General features: G+C 29.8%; 1 protein-coding gene across 9 annotated transcripts in view; it reads right to left on the bottom strand.

Moving 5' to 3' along the window:
• LOC134721963 (abnormal spindle-like microcephaly-associated protein homolog) overlaps positions 1–15930 on the bottom strand; it is a 53056-nt gene extending 37126 nt beyond the window's left edge. For 2 of the 9 annotated variants that reach the window (XM_063585309.1, XM_063585310.1), the window contains exons 1-7: positions 15656–15929; positions 8770–8840; positions 7877–8055; positions 7161–7302; positions 5162–5275; positions 2444–2584; positions 968–1132 (exon numbers count right to left, since the gene is read on the bottom strand). In XM_063585309.1, the coding sequence (XP_063441379.1) occupies positions 968–1132; positions 2444–2584; positions 5162–5275; positions 7161–7302; positions 7877–8055; positions 8770–8840; positions 15656–15809 (966 nt within the window). In that variant the 5' untranslated portion in view covers positions 15810–15929. Of the gene's footprint in view, positions 1–967; positions 1133–2443; positions 2585–5161; positions 5276–7160; positions 7303–7876; positions 8056–8769; positions 8841–10442; positions 10738–15655 lie in introns of those variants that run through there. The other 7 variants (XM_063585304.1, XM_063585308.1, XM_063585306.1 and 4 more) reach the window with 6 other exon arrangements.
• Between the last annotated feature and the right edge of the window lie 4273 nt (positions 15931–20203).

Genomic DNA, 20203 nt, shown 5'->3' with positions numbered 1-20203 from the left:
ATAAATTTCATATTTAGCCTTTTCTGAAACCTCATTAATAAGAATTAATTTATTTGCATCATTTCTCAAAACCTTATTACAAATTTAATCATATTTTTTCACAATTGCTTCTCTTATTGATTATGTCATGTGGTTAATAATTATATCATCATAAATAATTCAAAATGCTAAAAAATGATTGAGATATGAAACTTTAAGATGATTAACAAACAAAGAAGCCATATATTAAATCAATCACAATGAATGCAATTTTGTGACCTAACAAAATAGAGTTGCTCAACTGCATTTTACTATGTACAAAATGATCACAACTAACATCACTGTGATGTATATATCTACTGGTATTAGCTATCAAAAGACACAATATTTTTTAGTCTGCATTTTCTCTACACATGTTACAAAAGTGTCTCTATAAATTTAGTTTTGGTAAAATTTGTTGCTTTTCATAAATTATTTTGCCAGTTGTTTTTACTAAGAGCATGTATAAGCAATTCTCCTGAAGAAAAAGGAATAATCTAAACTTTAATAAAATGCATCATTTCTTTTAAGTTCATTACTTTTTTCTTGAAGAATTAATTATAACAAATACCAAGTAAAGAGGTAGCCAATAGCAATCACTTTAAGATACACATTCCGGTGCTTGTCTGGCGTCTCAAAATGCACTACAATCAAGTCTACTTAAAATTGTCGGTAAAATTAAAAGGTGTCTAGCATTTATCTAAGCAAAGAGCACATAAAACAAGACTAACAAATTATCATCACAAAAGATTTAAGCAACATATAATCTTAACCTTATGTTTCAACCTTAGTGTAGGAACTTATTTTGTGCATGGTGTAAAAGAATCATAAAAATTTGCATACTTCTAATAAGGATGTCACATTTTTAATTCTGAACATTATGATTTGTAAAATGAATATATAATTGAGGATGAAGAAAAATTAGGAAAAAATCCCAATTCCTACCAACCTGGTTTGTTTGAACGTCAGTTTTGCTTGACATTTCTTTTCGTGTTTTGTGACCTCTGAAACCTGCTTGTATTTTTGTTGCTGCTTTTTCTACTTCTGGGTCATTGAGATCAATATCAACTTCCTCAGTTTCGGACTGTTTAGATTGGTCTACTTTTGTTTCTGACTGTGAAGTGCAAAAAGTTAATACTGCTATATATTAAATACTCGAGTGAAAAAAAATGTTTAATTATCCATAAAAAGACTCAATGTAAAATTTAAGTAAACACTGTGAATTCAAATATTGCTCAAACAAACATATTAAACTCATCCAAATATTTAGTATTTTATGGACGTTTTAAAATTTTAACTCTCAAAATATTTTTTTTTTTTTAAATCCAATAAATCATTTATGTTATTAAATATAGAATATTTTTTAATTGTAAATCTTAACTAGTCCATAATATACATATATATGAAAGCTCTGTTAAAAATGAAGCAGAAACAGAATTTAGCATCATTAAAAAATAAGCACATGAATTTTTCACACAATGCAGTGGAAGTTTCCCAGTAGAGGATAAACTATTTGACAAGTTCTTGATTGCAAAGGGTTAACTGTTCAATATATAACTTAGAAAACAGGAATTGATATACATTAAAAGAAGATTCTGAAATATATATGTCATATATTCACTAAATTTGAATGCATACCAAAATGAGATATAAATTCATGATAATCTAGCTGGAAAGTTTGGATTGTAATTGGCTAAAATCTTATTTTAATTTTTTGAGATGAATGAGTGAAAAGAGGTTAAAACAGAAATGTGTAAATTAGACGAACATAAATTATTATAAATAATGACTGTTTTTTTTGCATTTAAATGGTTGAAAAGATGATGTAACTATTGAAATATAACTCTGTTTCTATTGAATTTGAAATAATATTTAGGCAAATTTGAGATTCTTTTCTGGTATTCTGCAAGAATAATTCTTTGAGACTTTATCAGAAATTGCTGCATTTTTTCATGGCATTACAATATTAAGTTATGAATGTTGACATTAATATAAGTTTTGACCAATGATGAACTTAGAACAAGCAAATGCCTTAATCATAATGAAAATGTAAAAAGTAGAACAGCACATTTTTAGGAATAACAAAAGTGCATATAAACAAATATGACATTTCTTTGTTGAACAGCACAAGGAACCATGATTTAAGGATTGTTTTTAACTAAAACCAGACAACTATGAATAGCTAAATCAAAAGCACAAGTAGCCACTCAAAAGCAAACTATCACATGTTAAAATGAATTCTAGGAAATACAGACAATCATCACAATAAAAGGTTGGGTCAAGGATTTTCAAAAGGTCAACAAAAATTCATGAGATTATGAATTCTGGGAAATACTGAAAAAGAAATCACAAATAAGGAGGGGTTCTGAAGGTCAAAGAGATCACAAATAAGGTTGGATTCTGAAGGTCAAATTGATCCACACACCTTTACATCAGTTTTGCTTTGCATTTCTTTTCGTGTTTGGTGACCTCTGAACCCTGCTTGTATTTTTGTGGCAGCTTTTTCTACTTCTGGATCATTAAGATCAATATCTACTTCTTCTTCCTTAGTTTCTGGCTGTTTTTCCTGAAATGTTATCACACATCAAACTTGAGTTAAACAAAACAAACAACACTGAAGTTAGCAATGATAAACAAAACACACAAACACACAAAAATTAAGACATTTACAAATGCATTTAGAATTAAATTCCCTGTTTTCTAGCAAAGCAAAATATGATTCTTTACTAAAATTTTATTTTATTTCGCCTATTGACTAATTTTGACATTGAACATGACCTATAATCATGATAATTTCTAGTTCTACTTTATGATTGATTAGAAAAACTAATAGGAACAACAGTTAAACTTCCATAATACTAATCTATTGACACAGTTCTTCAACTTAAAGCTAAAACAATGAGAAAACAACATAAAAACATTTAATTAAAGTCAAATTTGAATTAAATGACTGATCAAACAAACTAACCATAAATAAATCAACAAACTTTTTAGCAGTCCAAGAAACATAAGTATTAACTCAAAATATATGGCCTTACAAAAACTGTTAACTGACACATTTCTCAAATCAAATTAATTGACTAATATATATGAAAGAATACCTTTAAAAAAAACTGAAACATCATACCTGTAGCCAGAAGGGTTTTAGATGAACCTCCCCTTGAAACCAAATAAGCACTGTTGAAGCCAACGTTCTGTTCAAATTGTGACTTTTAAAGTCGAGTTCATGAGTCCAAATACACCCCCCCCCCCCCTTGGAAATTCCTGGCTATGAATATATATATAAAACTATTTAATGAAATTTTAAAGAGAACAACTTGAGGCATACAAAAGATAGCCAAGAATACAAGAAGAACAATGAGTTAAAAGTCATAAGCGTATAAATTTTGTAATGAGGCCTTTTCAGTTTTAGAAAATATATGTTTTTATACTGATGGGAGTAGGAAAATATTAACAAAATACATTTCAAAACAAATTCTACACCTGTCATTAGACAAACAAGCTATGTAATCTATATGTCAGATATAAAAACAATCTGAAGAATTGTACATATAAAGCATAATAAAGGTCAGTATACTTAATAGCTTGAAAGTCTTTAACTAGGGAAGACTCAAACATAACAGTAAACTCAAATTTTTGTGAAATTCTGAACCAGATGGCATGCTTAAAATCAGAAGTAGTTTTTGGAGAAGTAAAATCAATAGCAATCTGATTGGATTATATATTCTGTGTCCATACTTCATTAACAATGATCTGGCATCACACTCTGGTCTAATTTACAGTACAACCTTCTCTTAACAAAGATCTGAAATCATACTGGTCTAATTTACAGTACAACCTTCTGTTCTGGTAATTATAACAATTGTGTTTCCTACGTTTTTGTGAACTTGTGTATCATTACAACTAAAGCTGACGATCCCAAAAGGTTTTTAAAACAATAAACTGGTCGATGTTAAAGCCTGGATGCAGGATCAACATTTTAATCTGATAGAATCAGTAGCATTTATTCATTTTCCTCTTACAAACATAAAAGTGCTTAAGGACAAAAAAATTAGTTGCAATATTGTTGGACAGAATTCAAGATGGATTTTTTTTTTATTGTAAAAGCATGTACTAGAGTTGTCATCAGTTAAAAGGCTTATATAAAAAGCAAAAAGTTGTGTGCAATTGTATGACAAAAACAATGTCATACACATATTGGCAATATTAAATATATTGGAACTAATTAGATAAACTGCAAAATATACAATCTCCAAGCTACTCTACATCATGTTCTGTGCTACAACCAACCATGATTAAGTGGATAAGGTAAGGCATGATAAGACTAAAGAAAATAATATCTGTATGAAACCTAGTTGTCTGAGTTTCCATAAGGTATTTGAAACAGGGCTAGCGGTGTTGTGGCTTATTTCTTATAAATCAAACATTACAAGGTTAAATACTAAAGCCATCTAAATTTGCAAGCGCAAAAAAATACATTTCTAAGTGCTAATCTGAATAAATAGTTCATTTCAGCTCTTAAATGTAGGGAAATAATTTTGTACATTCAAATTTTCATCATCCATAAAACTAGGAACCAATGAATCCAAATAATCAATTTGATTTTACCTTACTATAATTCTGCTCGTATTTGTATAAGGATAGCCAAAAGTCTGAATATCACAACTGGTCTAGTAAATTTTGTTTATTCTAGTTGTAAACTGCTAGTACCCTTACAGACAAATATGGGAATTAAGTATTTTTTGTAATTGTAACATTAAAATCTTTTACTGTGCAATGAACACTTAAGAATAATGAGTTATCTCCCATTAAAACAAAACTGACAATTGATATAGATGATATGGCCACATCTCAATCAAGAGGGTAATGTCTATTGATTTCTTCAAGGAAAAAAACAAAGATTTTTTTCCACAACACCAACTATTAACGACCTGATTAGTATTATTCAATAGCATTAATTGAGGATATTTCATCAGCTCTAAATATAAAGCTACTTTATAATGAAATGAAGATTTTATGTTAGTGATAGGATTATATTTCTACTCTGTATTGTAAGAAAAGATTGTTAATGTATAATAAAATACATAGTATAAATATAAAAGAATTTGATAAATAGTTTGACTACAGATTGTATGATGTGAACCTTTGGGTTTTTGTGTTGTTGTCGGGTCTGATGGCCTCGGAAGCCTGCTTGTATTTTGGTTGCTGCTTTGTCAAGTTCGGTTTGTTCTTTGACCTCTGGTTTCTTTGATTTAGCCTTTAACACAGAAAATCAAACTTACAGAAAACCTTCAAACATAAATCCTGTTTGTCAAAATACTGACCACACAAATACGCTTACAGAGCCCTAAAATCTGTAAGCAGAATTTACTGGTATGTGGATGGGTGTGAAAAATATATGCAGCATTAAAAACCGAGATTTCTAATTTTGGGGGAAATCGTATAAAAAAATAAATATTTATTAAATATCAATATAACAATTCAAAACTTCAAATAATTCAAAATCCAACAAAAACTACCAACAAAGTTTATAAACATGATTTTATTGATTCGTTTCTTTTTCAATTATATATTAATCTCTAGTTCTCAAAATTGTAACATCTCAAAACAAACAAGTAAAATCCATAATATGGTCTGACAGTTTTCTTCTGGTCCAATACTGCAATCATTTCCATTTACCAATTTTAGAATAAACAATAAGATCATGTTTTGAGAACTTCCCTCATATTGTTGAATCACTTTTTCTTTGACCTCATTAAATTTTTAAACCCTGCTTGAATTTTTTCAGTAGCTTTTTGAACATCAGGGTCATCGAGGTCAATATCAACTTCTTCCTCTTCCTCCACTTTAGGAGCCTCTGCAGTGGCTCCCCCTGTGGCTCCTACCTCAGTATTTTCATTAGAGACGAGTGTCTCATTTTCATCATGGGGATGATCTATATCTGTTGATGATTGGTCCTAGTGTTTTTTAAATAGGGGTAAATATGATAAAACTTTTGAAACAGTCCAATGTTTCAGCATACAATAGCTGATATTTAGATCACATAACATCATATATCAGGAAAAAGGCTATTTCAAAGTTCAGATCTCTGGGAATTCATTTTCTGTTAAAAGGAGTAGGGGCAATAAGGCCCTTATTTGGCCCCAAAATTACTGCATATATATATTTAAAAGTTATCACACATAATCTTTAATTATTGAAAACTTGACTAAGGTATAAGGTACTAAGAAAAACAAAACAAACTTGATATCAAACAAGTTACTATGGCAACAAATCATGACATAATTTGCATATTTTGTTGAATTTCGTGATTTTCCTTGTTTTTTCATCAATTTTAAGCATATTTTAGATTGAAAAAGTATGTGTGCACCCAAGAAACAACTTTATATTTGGTAAAATTATGCCAATAGATATAATAAAGCTTCTGTTAAATCATTTTGTTGTTTCTCTGCTGCGCAGGATGTTTCCTCAAAGGAAATAAAGACAGAAAACTGCATAAAATCTGTTTTTTCATCGTTTTTGTAAAAACAGTACATATCATGACGTAATTGTGACGTCATCAGATAAAAATCTTTATGTTTTTTATTTATATTTCTTGAGCCTATGCATTTCTAAACATTATGTGCCAATTTGAAATGGTTATCAAACATTTTATTTTCTTGGGCCAAAACTATGCCTTAATGCCCCTTCTCCTTTCTTTACTTACAACAAACATGATATGTATCAACTTGAATTTTGATCAAGTCCTACTATCATAGCATAAAATTTTTGTAATTATTTTCAGACAATTATGAATTTTTGTTTTTTTGGAAATAAAGATGTCAGCTAAGAATTTTGTTTCATATAACAAATATGATCAAATATAAGGTATTGATTGAATATTCTGAAAATATGTGCATCTTGGACTTTTAAACCTTCATTTTTTTAACAAATAAACTCTTTAAAAGGTAACTATATTGGGACAAACATGTAAAACTTTCACACTTTGCACTACCTTTAAAAATATTCTCACTTCATCAATAGGTGTATTAGTACAGCAAAACATTAAACAACAATTCTATTTTTACACATTTTCAAACAATTACTCAAAATTGCACACATTTCCCCCCTTAAAAACACTACACAAAGATTTCCTATATTACCTTTGATTGGACGTCTTTTCGTGCTTTATATCCTTTAAATCCTGCCTGTATTTTTATGGCTGCATGTTCTACATCAGGATCTGTTAAATCTATATCTACTTCTTCCTCCTCGGCTTTTGGTTGTGCTGGGTCTTTTTCTACACTGTATAAAATATATCATACTCAATCAGAATTTGTCAAAAAGACTACATTAACATTGAAAAGCACATAAAAAATTACACTTATTTCAATATACAAATGTATGACAACAATTGATTTAAAAGTTATTTCTAGATTTTTCATGAATTTCATCCTGTATAACTATTTTCAGTATGACACAAACATGAAGACCTATGACACACCTGTTCTTTTACTAGTTAAAGGAACAATTCTATGTAGAAAGAATCAATTTTTCAAACAGAAATAATTATATGGATTTTATAATTCTTTCTAAGCAAACAGCATCCCATTTGTTAGAAAATCTGAGAATCTTTTTTCTCAAAGCTTAAAGAAGATCTATTGATGAAGAGCCAATAATTTTTCTCAATTTTTATCTCTGATATATTTTTGTTTATTGTTGATATGAATTTTTTGCACATTATCTTATTTGTTTGTATTTTCATTATTTGTCTTTTGAAAAGAAAGAAAAATGTCAAAAATATGCGAGACATGTTACAGTGCAAATAAAAAAAAGATTTTTTCCCCTCAATTAAAAAAAATATAAGTATAGAATTTACATCATTTGTTTGACTTTTTCTCTATCCTGGTGACCACGGAAACTTGATTGTATTGTTAGGGCAGCTTCTTCCTCCTGCATAACTTCAACCTTTTTGACAGCGTCATGACGGCGGAATTCTGTTTGAATTTTTAGAGCAGCATCTTGTTGTTGTGGATCACCGGAATCTACCACAGGACTCTAAAAATAGAAGATTATCAGCCCTTTACAAATCTATTAATAGTTTAAAGATGTAGATGAGCCCATTTAAAAAGGAAAAATAATGTTCCCCCCTTTTAGATCAGCCGCTTCAAATTTGTAAACAGCCAGTTGTTCTTATGGAAAACCCTTGTATCCTGATATTAACAAAATTATAAGTACTATTTAATTTTTTATTTTAAATGGAACTGTTTACAGCATGCATCATACTATATTTGGTTGTATATAATTTTGTTATTTCAAGGTAAATCATTTTTTTTGTTTCATCATTCGCTTCTAACATAAATGAAATACATCTAGTTATGGGTCTACCAATAAAAATATTTTCAAATGAAGGTAAAAGAAAAAAAAAAAGAATTTTCTCAAAAGGAAATATGAAGCAAGCACACGTAACAACAGTCTTAAGGAAAAAATGATTAAATAGCCATTTCTAATTTGGAAATTTATTACTTTCAATATTGTACCAATACTGATTTTTCTTGTGAAGGGAGTTTTAACCTCCAAGCCATATAATTGACCAAAGAGAAATTAGAGAACAGATTTATATCCAGTCTTCCCATTAAATCAATATAATTGGTATCTAACATCATTAGATGTGACTTGGGTAATTCATTGTCTGGTATATAACCTGGTCCAGTGGGATATACCTCACTTATTTATGATTTGACTTAATTGATTTCTAAGACAATATCTTACCTTAAACGAGTCATTGTTATAGAATCTGTCTTCTAGTCTAGCACCATGTACAGCTGGGTCATGTCCAGTTTCTGAAAAACAATACTTTTTATAAGTTTTATACATTTATGCATTTCCAATTAGTTTTATCATATTTTATTGTTCAAAAAGGGCAAATGTAATTAGACACAAGCTTATAAGTAAGTTAGGTCTTCTCCAATATAAGAAGACCAAGTATAGCGTTCATTAATGGAACTTATACCCTTGAGATTTCATATTTATATCACTGATCATATAACATACTAATGGTTAGAATAGGATTTGCCCGAGATTCTCTTTCTTGAATATTTTTCCCATCCATCAAAGATCAGAACCTCTGTTTAATTGTTTTACATACAGCCATGTATAATACTGAACGATTCTCATATTGAAATGTGTAAAAAGGTCAAAATATATACCATTAATATTTGTCTTTTTATAAATACTACCTTTAAATTATTGAATTTATTTTCCTGAAGACATGTTATAAATTTAAATGAATGATTCTGATATTTAGCGTAATCAAAAGGTCAAAGTATACATGTTAAATTTATCATTTTAAAAATAATACTTTATTGGAATTACAATTATCATCAAAAATTTAAATCAAAACTTCTTACTTTTATGCATATTTTTGCTACAGATAAAAAATCCACTGTGTGTCAATTCAAATAAGGATAGTAAGAGAATGAAGAATGTGATAATTAAGGTTTCTTAGCGATAATTTGTTGTTCAATAATGGTCTCATTGCATTAACTTACGTCAAGAAAAGATGGACGTCAGACTACACTATGTTTCTAGACAATGCCTAGATTAAAACATATACTTTTATCAATAAACAACATCAAACAGACGAGAAAAAAAATTACCAATAAACATCCAAATTTGATTAACTCCCTGAGCGCAGACAAATAAAATGCTTTGACCATTTTTCTGGCTGTTTAATGTACTCTGTTACACAATAACTTAATCACTAAGCCCTAGGATAAAATCTTATAACTATTATTTGACATGCAAGTTTCCTCTGTATAATATTAAATAGAACTGATCCCGTAATTTCATCACTGAAAACGCAATAATCAATACTCGTACAAATGTAGCCATTATTTCTTCTGATTAATGCTTGAGGTGCTTTTCACTAAGCATCATCCATCACTTCAAAACACATTTTCCGACATAAACATTCAATGTTTAGTAAAAGAACTATTATACTTGATGTAAATTGAAAAGAAATGTGGTAGATGAAATAGGTCACTTTATTTCATAGGGCAAAAACAATCAATGGAAACTCACTGCATGGTATATTAAAGGATGGAATACAAAATGAATAGCCAGTCTAAATCTTGACCTTTAATTGCTACAGAAGTCCAAACATGTTAAAGTTATCAATATGACACCACAATGTTGATTGCAAATATTAATAAACAAACAATATAATGCCAATATCATAGATCGATATGAAAGAAGTCCTAGCCCTTTGTATCACGTATATTACAAAAAAAATGTTACAAAGGAGAAAAAGTATCTATAAACAAAAAGAAAGGTTTTTTTACTCAGTCATGCTTTTTTAAAGAAACTTAAAATTGTGTAAATTTGTTTTTCAATCAATTTGTAAATTATAATTAAAAAGTTCATTAATTCATTAAAAAAAATACCTCCATTTTTATGTGCTTTATCCTCCTCATCACTTGATAAATTCCTTTTTTTTGATTCCACAAAATTCTTCAACCTCGAAAATTTTCCTCCCATTATGGTTTGCCAATATACACAATTATTGATCTATAAAACTTTTTTTTGTTTTCAGATACAGCCCAGTAAACAGAAATTTATTGCTCTTCATTAAATATTGATATTATCACACATTCATGATCCAAATGTAATTCACTATAACTTTAAAGTGTGAAAAACAATTTAGAAAATGCTTTTATACAAATTTAGTATTTTCCATCTTTCCGTATTCAATAGCAACATTTAAAGAAATTTTTGAAGCAAGAGTATCGTAAGTCATGAACTACTTTGATTCTCTTGGGAGTTACTTGTCTAACCAAACATGGAAGGGGAATTCGAATGATGGTAGAATAAACGATGTCAATTATGTATAAAAATCAATAACATCAATAAACATTCAAATTCAATTGCTGAATTAATAATTATATTGATAATTATAGCAAGTTCCAACATCCGTAGCAATCACATGTCGGAGATCTATAAAACAGGAAAAATTGAGCCATTATGAACAACTTCTTCGATCAGTTCCTGTCTATAGAATCAGAAATTAGATAATTGTTACGCAAATTCAGATAAAAAAAATGGCATAACAAAAATGTCAAGGACAATGAACACAGATTTTGATCTGACCAATCATTATCTCTAACTTATAATGTGCACACACTTTTTTTACATTGAAATTGAATGTGGATGGACCATCTTGCAATATGCATTTAGTCACAAATATACAGGTGACATGAGTCAATTTCTAATATAGCTTAAGTTGTCTTCATGACTAGTCAAAATGACAGGGCCAATTTATATAACTAGCTAGTTATCTTTAGAACTAGTCCATATGACATGGGCCAACTTATATAACTATAGTTATATCTTTAGGAATAGTCCAAATTACATGGGCCTATTTATATATATAACTAGTTATCTTCAGGTCTACATGTAGTTAAACTGACAGGGACAATTTATGTTACTAGTAAATATCTTTAGGAATAGTCCAAATTACATGGGCCTATTTATATATATAACTAGTTATCTTCAGGACTAGTTAAACTGACAGGGACAATTTATGTAACTAGTTGATATCTTTAGGAATAGTCCAAATTACATGGGCCAATTTATATATATAACTTGTTATCTTAAGGACTAGTCAACATGACAGGGACAATTTATGTAACTAGTTGATATCTTTAGGAATAGTCCAAATTACATGGGTCAATTTATATATATAACTTGTTATCTTAAGGACTAGTCAACATGACAGGGACAATTTATGTAACTAGTTGATATCTTAAGGAATAGTCCAAATTACATGGGCCAATTTATATATATAACTTGTTATCTTAAGGACTAGTCAACATGACAGGGACAATTTATGTAACTAGTTGATATCTTTAGGAATAGTCCAAATTACATGGGCCAATTTATATATATAACTAGTTATCTTCAGGACTAGTTAAACTGACAGGGACAATTTATGTAACTAGTAAATATCTTTAGGAATAGTCCAAATTACATGGGCCTATTTATATATATAACTAGTTATCTTCAGGACTAGTTAAACTGACAGGGACAATTTATGTAACTAGTTGATATCTTTAGGAATAGTCCAAATTACATGGGCCAATTTATATATATAACTTGTTATCTTCAGGACCAGTCAACATGACAGGGACAGTTTATGTAACTAGTTGATATCTTTAGGAATAGTCCAAATTACATGGGCCAATTTATATATATAACTTGTTATCTTCAGGACTAGTCAACATGACAGGGACAATTTCTGTAACTAGTTGATATCTTTAGGAATAGTCCAAATTACATGGGCCAATTTATATATATAACTTGTTTTCTTCAGGACTAGTCAACATGACAGGGACAATTTATGTAACTAGTTGATATCTTTAGGAATAGTTCAAATTACATGGGCCAATTTAAATATATAACTAGTTATCTTCAGGACTAGTCAAACTGACAGGGACAATTTATGTAACTAGTTGATATCTTTAGGAATAGTCCAAATTGCATGGGCCAATTTAAATATATAACTAAAAAAATCAGGTCTGTCAAAAGCATTTGGCTTCTATACAAGTTAAATTTGATCAAATATTTGTTTTCAGGGTGTTTTGCTACTAAATTTGAAGGTATTCCAGTACTTTAAATCAGAGGGAGAAGTGATGTCTCATTTTGAAAAAGATATGTAGACCAGGTTAGACTTACAAAGAGAAGTGTTTGTTCCCTTGCAGTGTATTTAACAAATCCAATAAAGTTTAATTTTATGTCTGAAACTACTATTTCCATGATTTCAGCTTACAGTGCATGTCTTAAATTGGATTATTTTGCAGTTACACTATAAAATTTTCCTTCTAGTTATGTACAATGTAATACTATCATCAAGTATCTTAGACTTTTGCAGATTTAATGAACAAAATTCAATGAAAAAGAAATAATCATTTATCAGTTGAGGTTTCTATACCAATGTATAAGGAATCTTTTGTGTTTAATATATTCATTGATTCTCTTTAAAGGATTCCTTATCTTTACAATGTAAGTTACTCACTTACATGTAAATCAATAAATCAAAACAATACATTTGCATTAAGATATATACTGTAACTAAGGGAATCTAATAAAATATAATTGATGTAAGCTGAATAAAATTGAGAAATGAAATGGTGAATGTGTCAAAGCAACAACAACCCGACCATAGTGCAGACAACAGCCGAAGGCCACCAATGGGTTTTCAAGAATTGAATTGAATGCCTACTTTTCTCTCTTCATTTGAAAAATTTCTCTAACATCAATTTGTTCAAAATGGAAATTTACAGATGCAAGAGCAACAATTTGAAGATCAGGGGAAACAAATATAGCTATCAGTGGCCCTACATGTAGTTACCTAGCAGCTGGAGCATTGATAAACCATAAACAGAATCTGTTAACATCTTGTGTTGGTTCCTAGTTTTTAGTGCAACTTTGAACCATGGAAGACTTTCTAGAAAATTTTGCTTTAAAATGATTTTTTTTTATAAACCTGAATCTACATTTGTAGTTGGAACATTTTTAAATGGTCTTATACATGTATGGTATATAAAAGGTAGGCTAATTTCTGAATTATTACAGTGAAAATACCTGCAAAGAACACCAAAAGTTGAGCTGTTCATACATTTTATCTTTAAAAAAGTCTATAAACTAAGCACACATCATGCATAAACTTGGGCAAAGTGATGAGAGTCAGCCGCTGCCACATACTAATAAACTCCAGTCTACCTAGGTACTATGAAGCACACATGTCTTGACAGAGTTAATATTTCCATCTACCCTTATTTAACTTTCAGTGATCAAATCAACTCACACCACATCTTCCTATAACTAATTATAAAAAAAAAAAGAAGATGTGGTATGATTGCCAATGAGACAATTATCCACAAAAGACCAAAATGACACAAACATTAACAACTATAGGTCTACAACAATGAGCAAAGCCCATACCGCATAGTCAGCTTTAAAAGGCCCCGATAAGAAAATGTAAAACAAAGCAGTTTGTATGATAATACATTGTACATGTACAAGGGCTGTGATTTAACATTTACTTTTGAAGTTTTGAGTTGAACAAAGACAGTAGGGACTCAGTGATATTGTTGGCTTCAAAACTACCTCTTCCCATTTTTATTGGGAAAATATGCGGCATTTTTATGCAATTGGGAAATATATAATAAACCTGGAATTTGACTGGAACTTAAATTTGCAGACCCCCTTTCAAGAGGTAAACCTTCATTTCAAATTATACCCCTTATTGTCAGTGAAGATACATAAATAGACCTTCAAATCTGCACATACATATGTATAGTCATTTTAGGCATGAAAAATGTCTGAAAGAGTGTTTTTCTGTTTGAATTCATGCACTTCTACTACTACGACTGCACTGTTAGGGAAAAAAGTTGACTTTTTGGGAATAATTGTAAGCCATTTTTGTTTCAAATTGGGATTTTTCTCCAGGGGATGTTTCACTGATTTGGTAAAAATTGAAAATGTCTAATGACAAAAGCCACTGAACATGCTGAAAGCAAGTACAATGTGCTACAAGTTTTAGCTTTTGACGGTCCGGTAAAGCGTAGTGACAGAGGGGAAAGCAACTTTAAGGCACCAATTGCCTGAATCCAGGTCTGTTTGCCCCAAATCATGTTTGCCTCCATTCACGTTTGACACCTCTCACTTACGTATACACACCCAAAATCTGTTTGCACTTAACACCTTCGTTTTTTTTGTGCTGAATTAATCTGAAATTATGTTTTGGTAAGTGTATTGCTATCAAAATAATTGTTCATTGCTTCAAAATAAAGTGAGATCTATCAAAGGGGCAAATTAACCTGTTAAAAAATAAAAGAAAATACCTTTGGTGTTTTTCTTTTATAATTTATAAAAAAAAAATTTTTATTAAGAAACATTTATATGTATAAATATATGTGGAATCCGGTATATGTCATGTATGTCTCTGATTTTATGTAATTATTCCCCAATTTTTATTCAGGAAAATATATTTATTATAGTTTAAATATCTAATTATTATCAGTCTTCATGCTTTGGCTTGCCAAATTGCTTTCCTGCTTGTGAAATTCTTCTCAACAAGCCAGCAGAATCCAACTTAAATGTTCAAAATACTGAGCTCAAAAAGTTTATTGTGAACTTAAGGGTGAAATGTATGAAACTAGAATTTGAATAAAAATTTGATACAAATGTATAAGGTGTGAATGTGTATGATGCTAAAGTGTATTGGGCGTGAACAGACCTGATACCAAGTCTGACAGTGTGAGCCCAAACAATTTTCAGGTTTTAGCAAGTTCTTGTGTATTTTGGGTATTACCTATCTTCCCGTCAATTGCTTACCGTGGTACAAGTAAGCAATGGTATGAGTTGACAATGCCAATGGTACGAGATAACTATAATTCATAACTATCAAAAGTATTATGTATTCACCACGGCATTGGTTATACATATATGATGTAAGATGTCAGCGTGTCGACACACTGGTCACTACTCCACACCTAAATTACAGCACCGTTTTTAACTGTGAATACAGATCTCTTTTTGACTGTACATATATCTTTATAATAGGGAAAAATAAAAGTTTTCATCAAGAAAATCTTACCATCTCGAACAGCCAGCATCTGTTCGAAGTATTTTGCACCAAATTCATAGATGTTATCTGGTTGATTTCTCAAAACTTCACGTGCGAGCCCTTCTAAAATATTTTGAAATCCTTTTGGAACGCGAAGTTTTGTGTTTGAAAATGGAACTGCCATGTTTTTCTTGTAAATCTGACTGAACAATCACCAGCAATCTATTGCTCTAGTTGGCAGTGGAGAAATGTGTGTATAGTTTGGCGCCTGTCGTCATAACAATGTACATTCTAAATTTCAACTCATATCGGACAACACGGAATTTGTTGCTTCCGGTCTGTCTGATAACCAAAAAAATATTACATTTTTGTTATTTATTTATTTGAAGATAGTATATGTTAGACGATGAGGAGGGTTTTTAACGACATTGACCACCCATGAGGGTCTTGCATGTTCGGCCAATATATGTTAGTTGTACATAATGTATATTTAACACACACACAAAAAGGGGAGGGGTCTCAAAAAAGTCAGATCTCCAATTTGATGAAAATAAAAATATTCTGATCAAGCAGATGATTAAATCAATATTTTGAATCTACGTTTTCCCAATTCCTCATAATGATAATGTTAAATATTGAGAAAAAATATTTGATTGAGTAGAATAAATTTTTGCGCTAAGTGCTGTCCCCCCCTTTATTTTCTTTTTTTTTTTAAGTTGAATGGTTGCTCCCTTACAGAAATATCACGGGTACGAATATTTTATTCTCATAAACATACATAGTTACAGAGAAATTTATATGCAATTATAATACAATAACAGTGCATGCGTAAATAAATATGGGAAAAGACAGTTCATTTAATACAAATACAAATAAATACAAATATTTTATTGGCACAAACACAATTACAATAATTGGCAATGGCCCATACAACTGTTATACAAATAGTAATTATGCATAGAATATCAATAGGCATATTTCGAACAATATCATCGAACGATATCAATATCATCAACAGTAAATGATTAAAAAAAGATATATCAATTACATAGTTGGTCAAACAAAATAAGTATTGAAAATAACGACAATATTAATATGTAATATTATTTATTATGAACAATGATTATTAGCAATTTTATAGAGTTTGTTCTGCTTTACGCAGGTTCAAACTGTCTGAGATGAAAGAGGAAGTTAATTTTAGGATTGTGTATGAATTATTATTTAATAAAAAGATTATATTATTTTCATGTTTTTGAAATTTTGTAGAATCAACAATTATATTTGAAACTTTATGGTAAAATATGTCCCTCTTAGTTGAGTATTTTTCACAATGTAAAAGAAAATGTTTTTCATTTTCAATTTGACCAGAATTACATACAGAGCAGTATCTCTCATTTCTGGGAATATTTAGATGTCTCCCTCTTTCAATCATCAGTGTATGAGCGCTTATACGGATCTTACATATTGCAGCTCTGTCACTTCTGTTTTTTAATATATCAACATATGGTGGTCTTCTGCCCATTATGTAGACACTTTTGAAAAAGTCTAACTTTTTGGATTCAAATATATTTGCATTTTGAACTTGCAAACATTGGTCATTAATTCTTTGTTTAATAGAATTTAAATTACTTTTAACATAATTAAAGTTATTGATGATATAAGACATTCCAAGTTCATTCAAAAGACTCTTGACCTTTATGACCCAAGGGTTTGAATCTACAGATTTAGTGAATATATCATATGCCAAAGAATTTTCCGAAGAAACTATATGGTTCAGGTAGTTGAATATTGAATATAATATTTTATTTTTTAAGGGAATTCTATTAAGTTCAGCTCGACATCCAAATTTAATTGTGAATGTTAAACACAATTTAACTATCCGGGAGGGACGACAATTGATAATTACATGTTTAATGAATCTTGCTAGGTTTTCTAATACAATAAAATCAGTTGATGAGAATAACTGATTAAATTTTGCAGTATTTGCATTTTTTTTACAATATTTCGGTAACAATGTTTTCCTTTCTAAACTAAAACAGTTACAAACTAAAATATAACGGTACTCGTCACCTATTTCATTTGAGTTACATACAATGCACGTTCTTTCGTCTCTTTGAATTTTATGCAATCTGCCCGATTCAATGGGCAAACGATGACAGCCACATCTGAATTTACATAAATAATACATAAGATATGAGGGTAATAACGACAAATTAAATTCAAAACAGAATTCATTCTGAAATATTCTATAACAAATTGTTTTACTTGAATTAAAAATGTCAGAAGACCATTCTTGCTTAAATTGATCTTTTAGTCTAAGTTCTATACAGTTTTCTATCCAATCTGTAGAAAAATGAGACTGGGATATCCATACATATGATAGACCACAATTATCAAAAATACTTTTTACAAGTTTCAACCATTTGCTTTCAAAGCCATAATTCTTAAAATGTACAAACAGCAATTTGTGACTGAGAATTGAGGAGATTTTTTCCTCTTCACCACATACTAATCTACACCAAAATTTTATCATTCGCATTTTAACTGTAAGCGAGACCGGAAATCGGCCGAGTTCTCCATAAATAATGCTATTTGGGGTTGTCTGCTTTAGGTTTAATATGATCTTGCAGAAACGCAAGTGTACTTTTTCTAAAACATCTAAATTTTCAAAACCCCAGATCTTTGAACTGTAAAGTAATACTGGTAAAATGACTTTATCGAACATATCTTATTGACATTCTATTGATAAATTATGTCTTCGACATTTTTTTTTAATAAACTATACATTGCTTTTGTTTCCTGATCTCTTAAATATTTTCTTGTGGTTAAAAAAAAGATCCAATTCTGACAAAAAATACACCAAGATACTTGTAGTCTTTGACAATTTTTATTTCTTTATTACAAAAATATTTTTTTTCTTTTTCTGAAATTCTTCCTCTAGAAAATATAAGATTTTTTTTTTTTTTTAAATATTAACTTTCAGTTTCCAATTTTCACAATAATTTGAAAACGTATCCAACATAAACTGTAAATCCTTGTTTGATTCTGATAACAAAATTGTATCGTCTGCATATAAAAACAATAGAATTTTAAGATAGATCGTTAACTCATTTTCATTATCGCAACTGATAGATTCTAACCCTTTTATATTATGTTCTTCTAAATATGATTAAAGATCATTAAGATACAATGATAAAAGTACAGGAGATATATTTTCACCTTGTCTAACTCATAGTTTAGACGTAAAAAACCCTGAACATTCATCATTTATATGATTTAATACCTTCATACATATCTTGAATAATACGTAAAAAACTACCATTTACATTATTTTGCCAAAGTTTAAAAAAATAACGAATTTCTATGAACAAAGTCGAACGCCTTTTCAAATTTCACAAATGCACAATGGAGTTTTTTCTTTTTGAAACGCAATAGCTCAATTAAAGCATATAAAGAAAAAATGTGGTCATTTGTAGAAAACCCACTTCTAAAAACAGCTTGGTATTGATGAAGTAGACATGTTACGAAAAGGTATATTCTCGACGCTGAGGTTGACAAATTAGACTTTAAATTTGGGGACGGTGTCAAAACATTGATTATAGATTTAAAAAGGTAAAATCTAAATCCTGTGCGTCTTGGTTAATTCAAATCACATTTATCTAGAACATCATTGTGTATGTAACATCATTGCTGGCTAAAACCTGTCAAAATTACATAAAAGGTGTAAGCGCGTAGGAGTGGGTGGTCTAGAAAAAAGAGGCCGAGGGTTATACAAGTTCATTCAATTCTAGATTGATTATCATATATTATACATATTAAGCAAGTTAAATTTAAGGGTTTTTTTTGGACAAGTTACTCATTCTGCCTTTTCTTTACTCAAAAGCTCCAGTCCCCCCTCTCCCTGAAAAAAAACCCCAAATGGTACATCCGTAGGGTAGTAAGAGATACCCATCCAACAGATTTAATTAAAAAAAAAAACATATTTGTTTTAGAGAAACTCCCAACAGGAAAGACCCATCGGTCATAGGTGTCACTTTTTTCATATTCGGAAGCGGTAGGCGAATTTCCACAAATGTATCAGAAATTTATGAAATACAAAATATCCGAATAAGGTTGTTTGAAGATGTAAATGCAAACTTAAGTTATTATGCAATGCTTTTGAAACTCTGCAGGGTTGTTCAACCGATGAGTAGCGAGTCATATTTTACACAAACCTCTTCTCGTTCTGAACATACATGAAATGTTTGCCACTGAACGTTAAGCAACTAACAATCAATCAATCACAAACTACTATACAGAGAATACAAAATGAGTTGAAACTTTTGAAATTGAGACAAAGTTGGAAGGAAATAAAGAAAGAAAATGCATGCCTTCGAAGCTATATATGACCTGGCGAAAATTTTCTAAAACTATATAGTTATACTATAATTGGTATTATTACTATACTATATATAAAAATATTAATTTTCGCGAACCATTTAGGTCACGGAAATTCCAAAATATGGCATCAGTAAGGAGAGTTGTGCAAATAATGTGAATACACAGAACCCCCATCCAAATTTTCTCCAGCTAAAAGTA

This window comes from Mytilus trossulus, chromosome 6 (genome assembly GCF_036588685.1).
Source record: "Mytilus trossulus isolate FHL-02 chromosome 6, PNRI_Mtr1.1.1.hap1, whole genome shotgun sequence".
NCBI lineage: Eukaryota > Metazoa > Mollusca > Bivalvia > Mytilida > Mytilidae > Mytilus > Mytilus trossulus.
The sequence above is the reverse complement of the archived record's forward strand: the minus strand, read 5'-3'. Positions and strand labels throughout refer to the sequence as shown.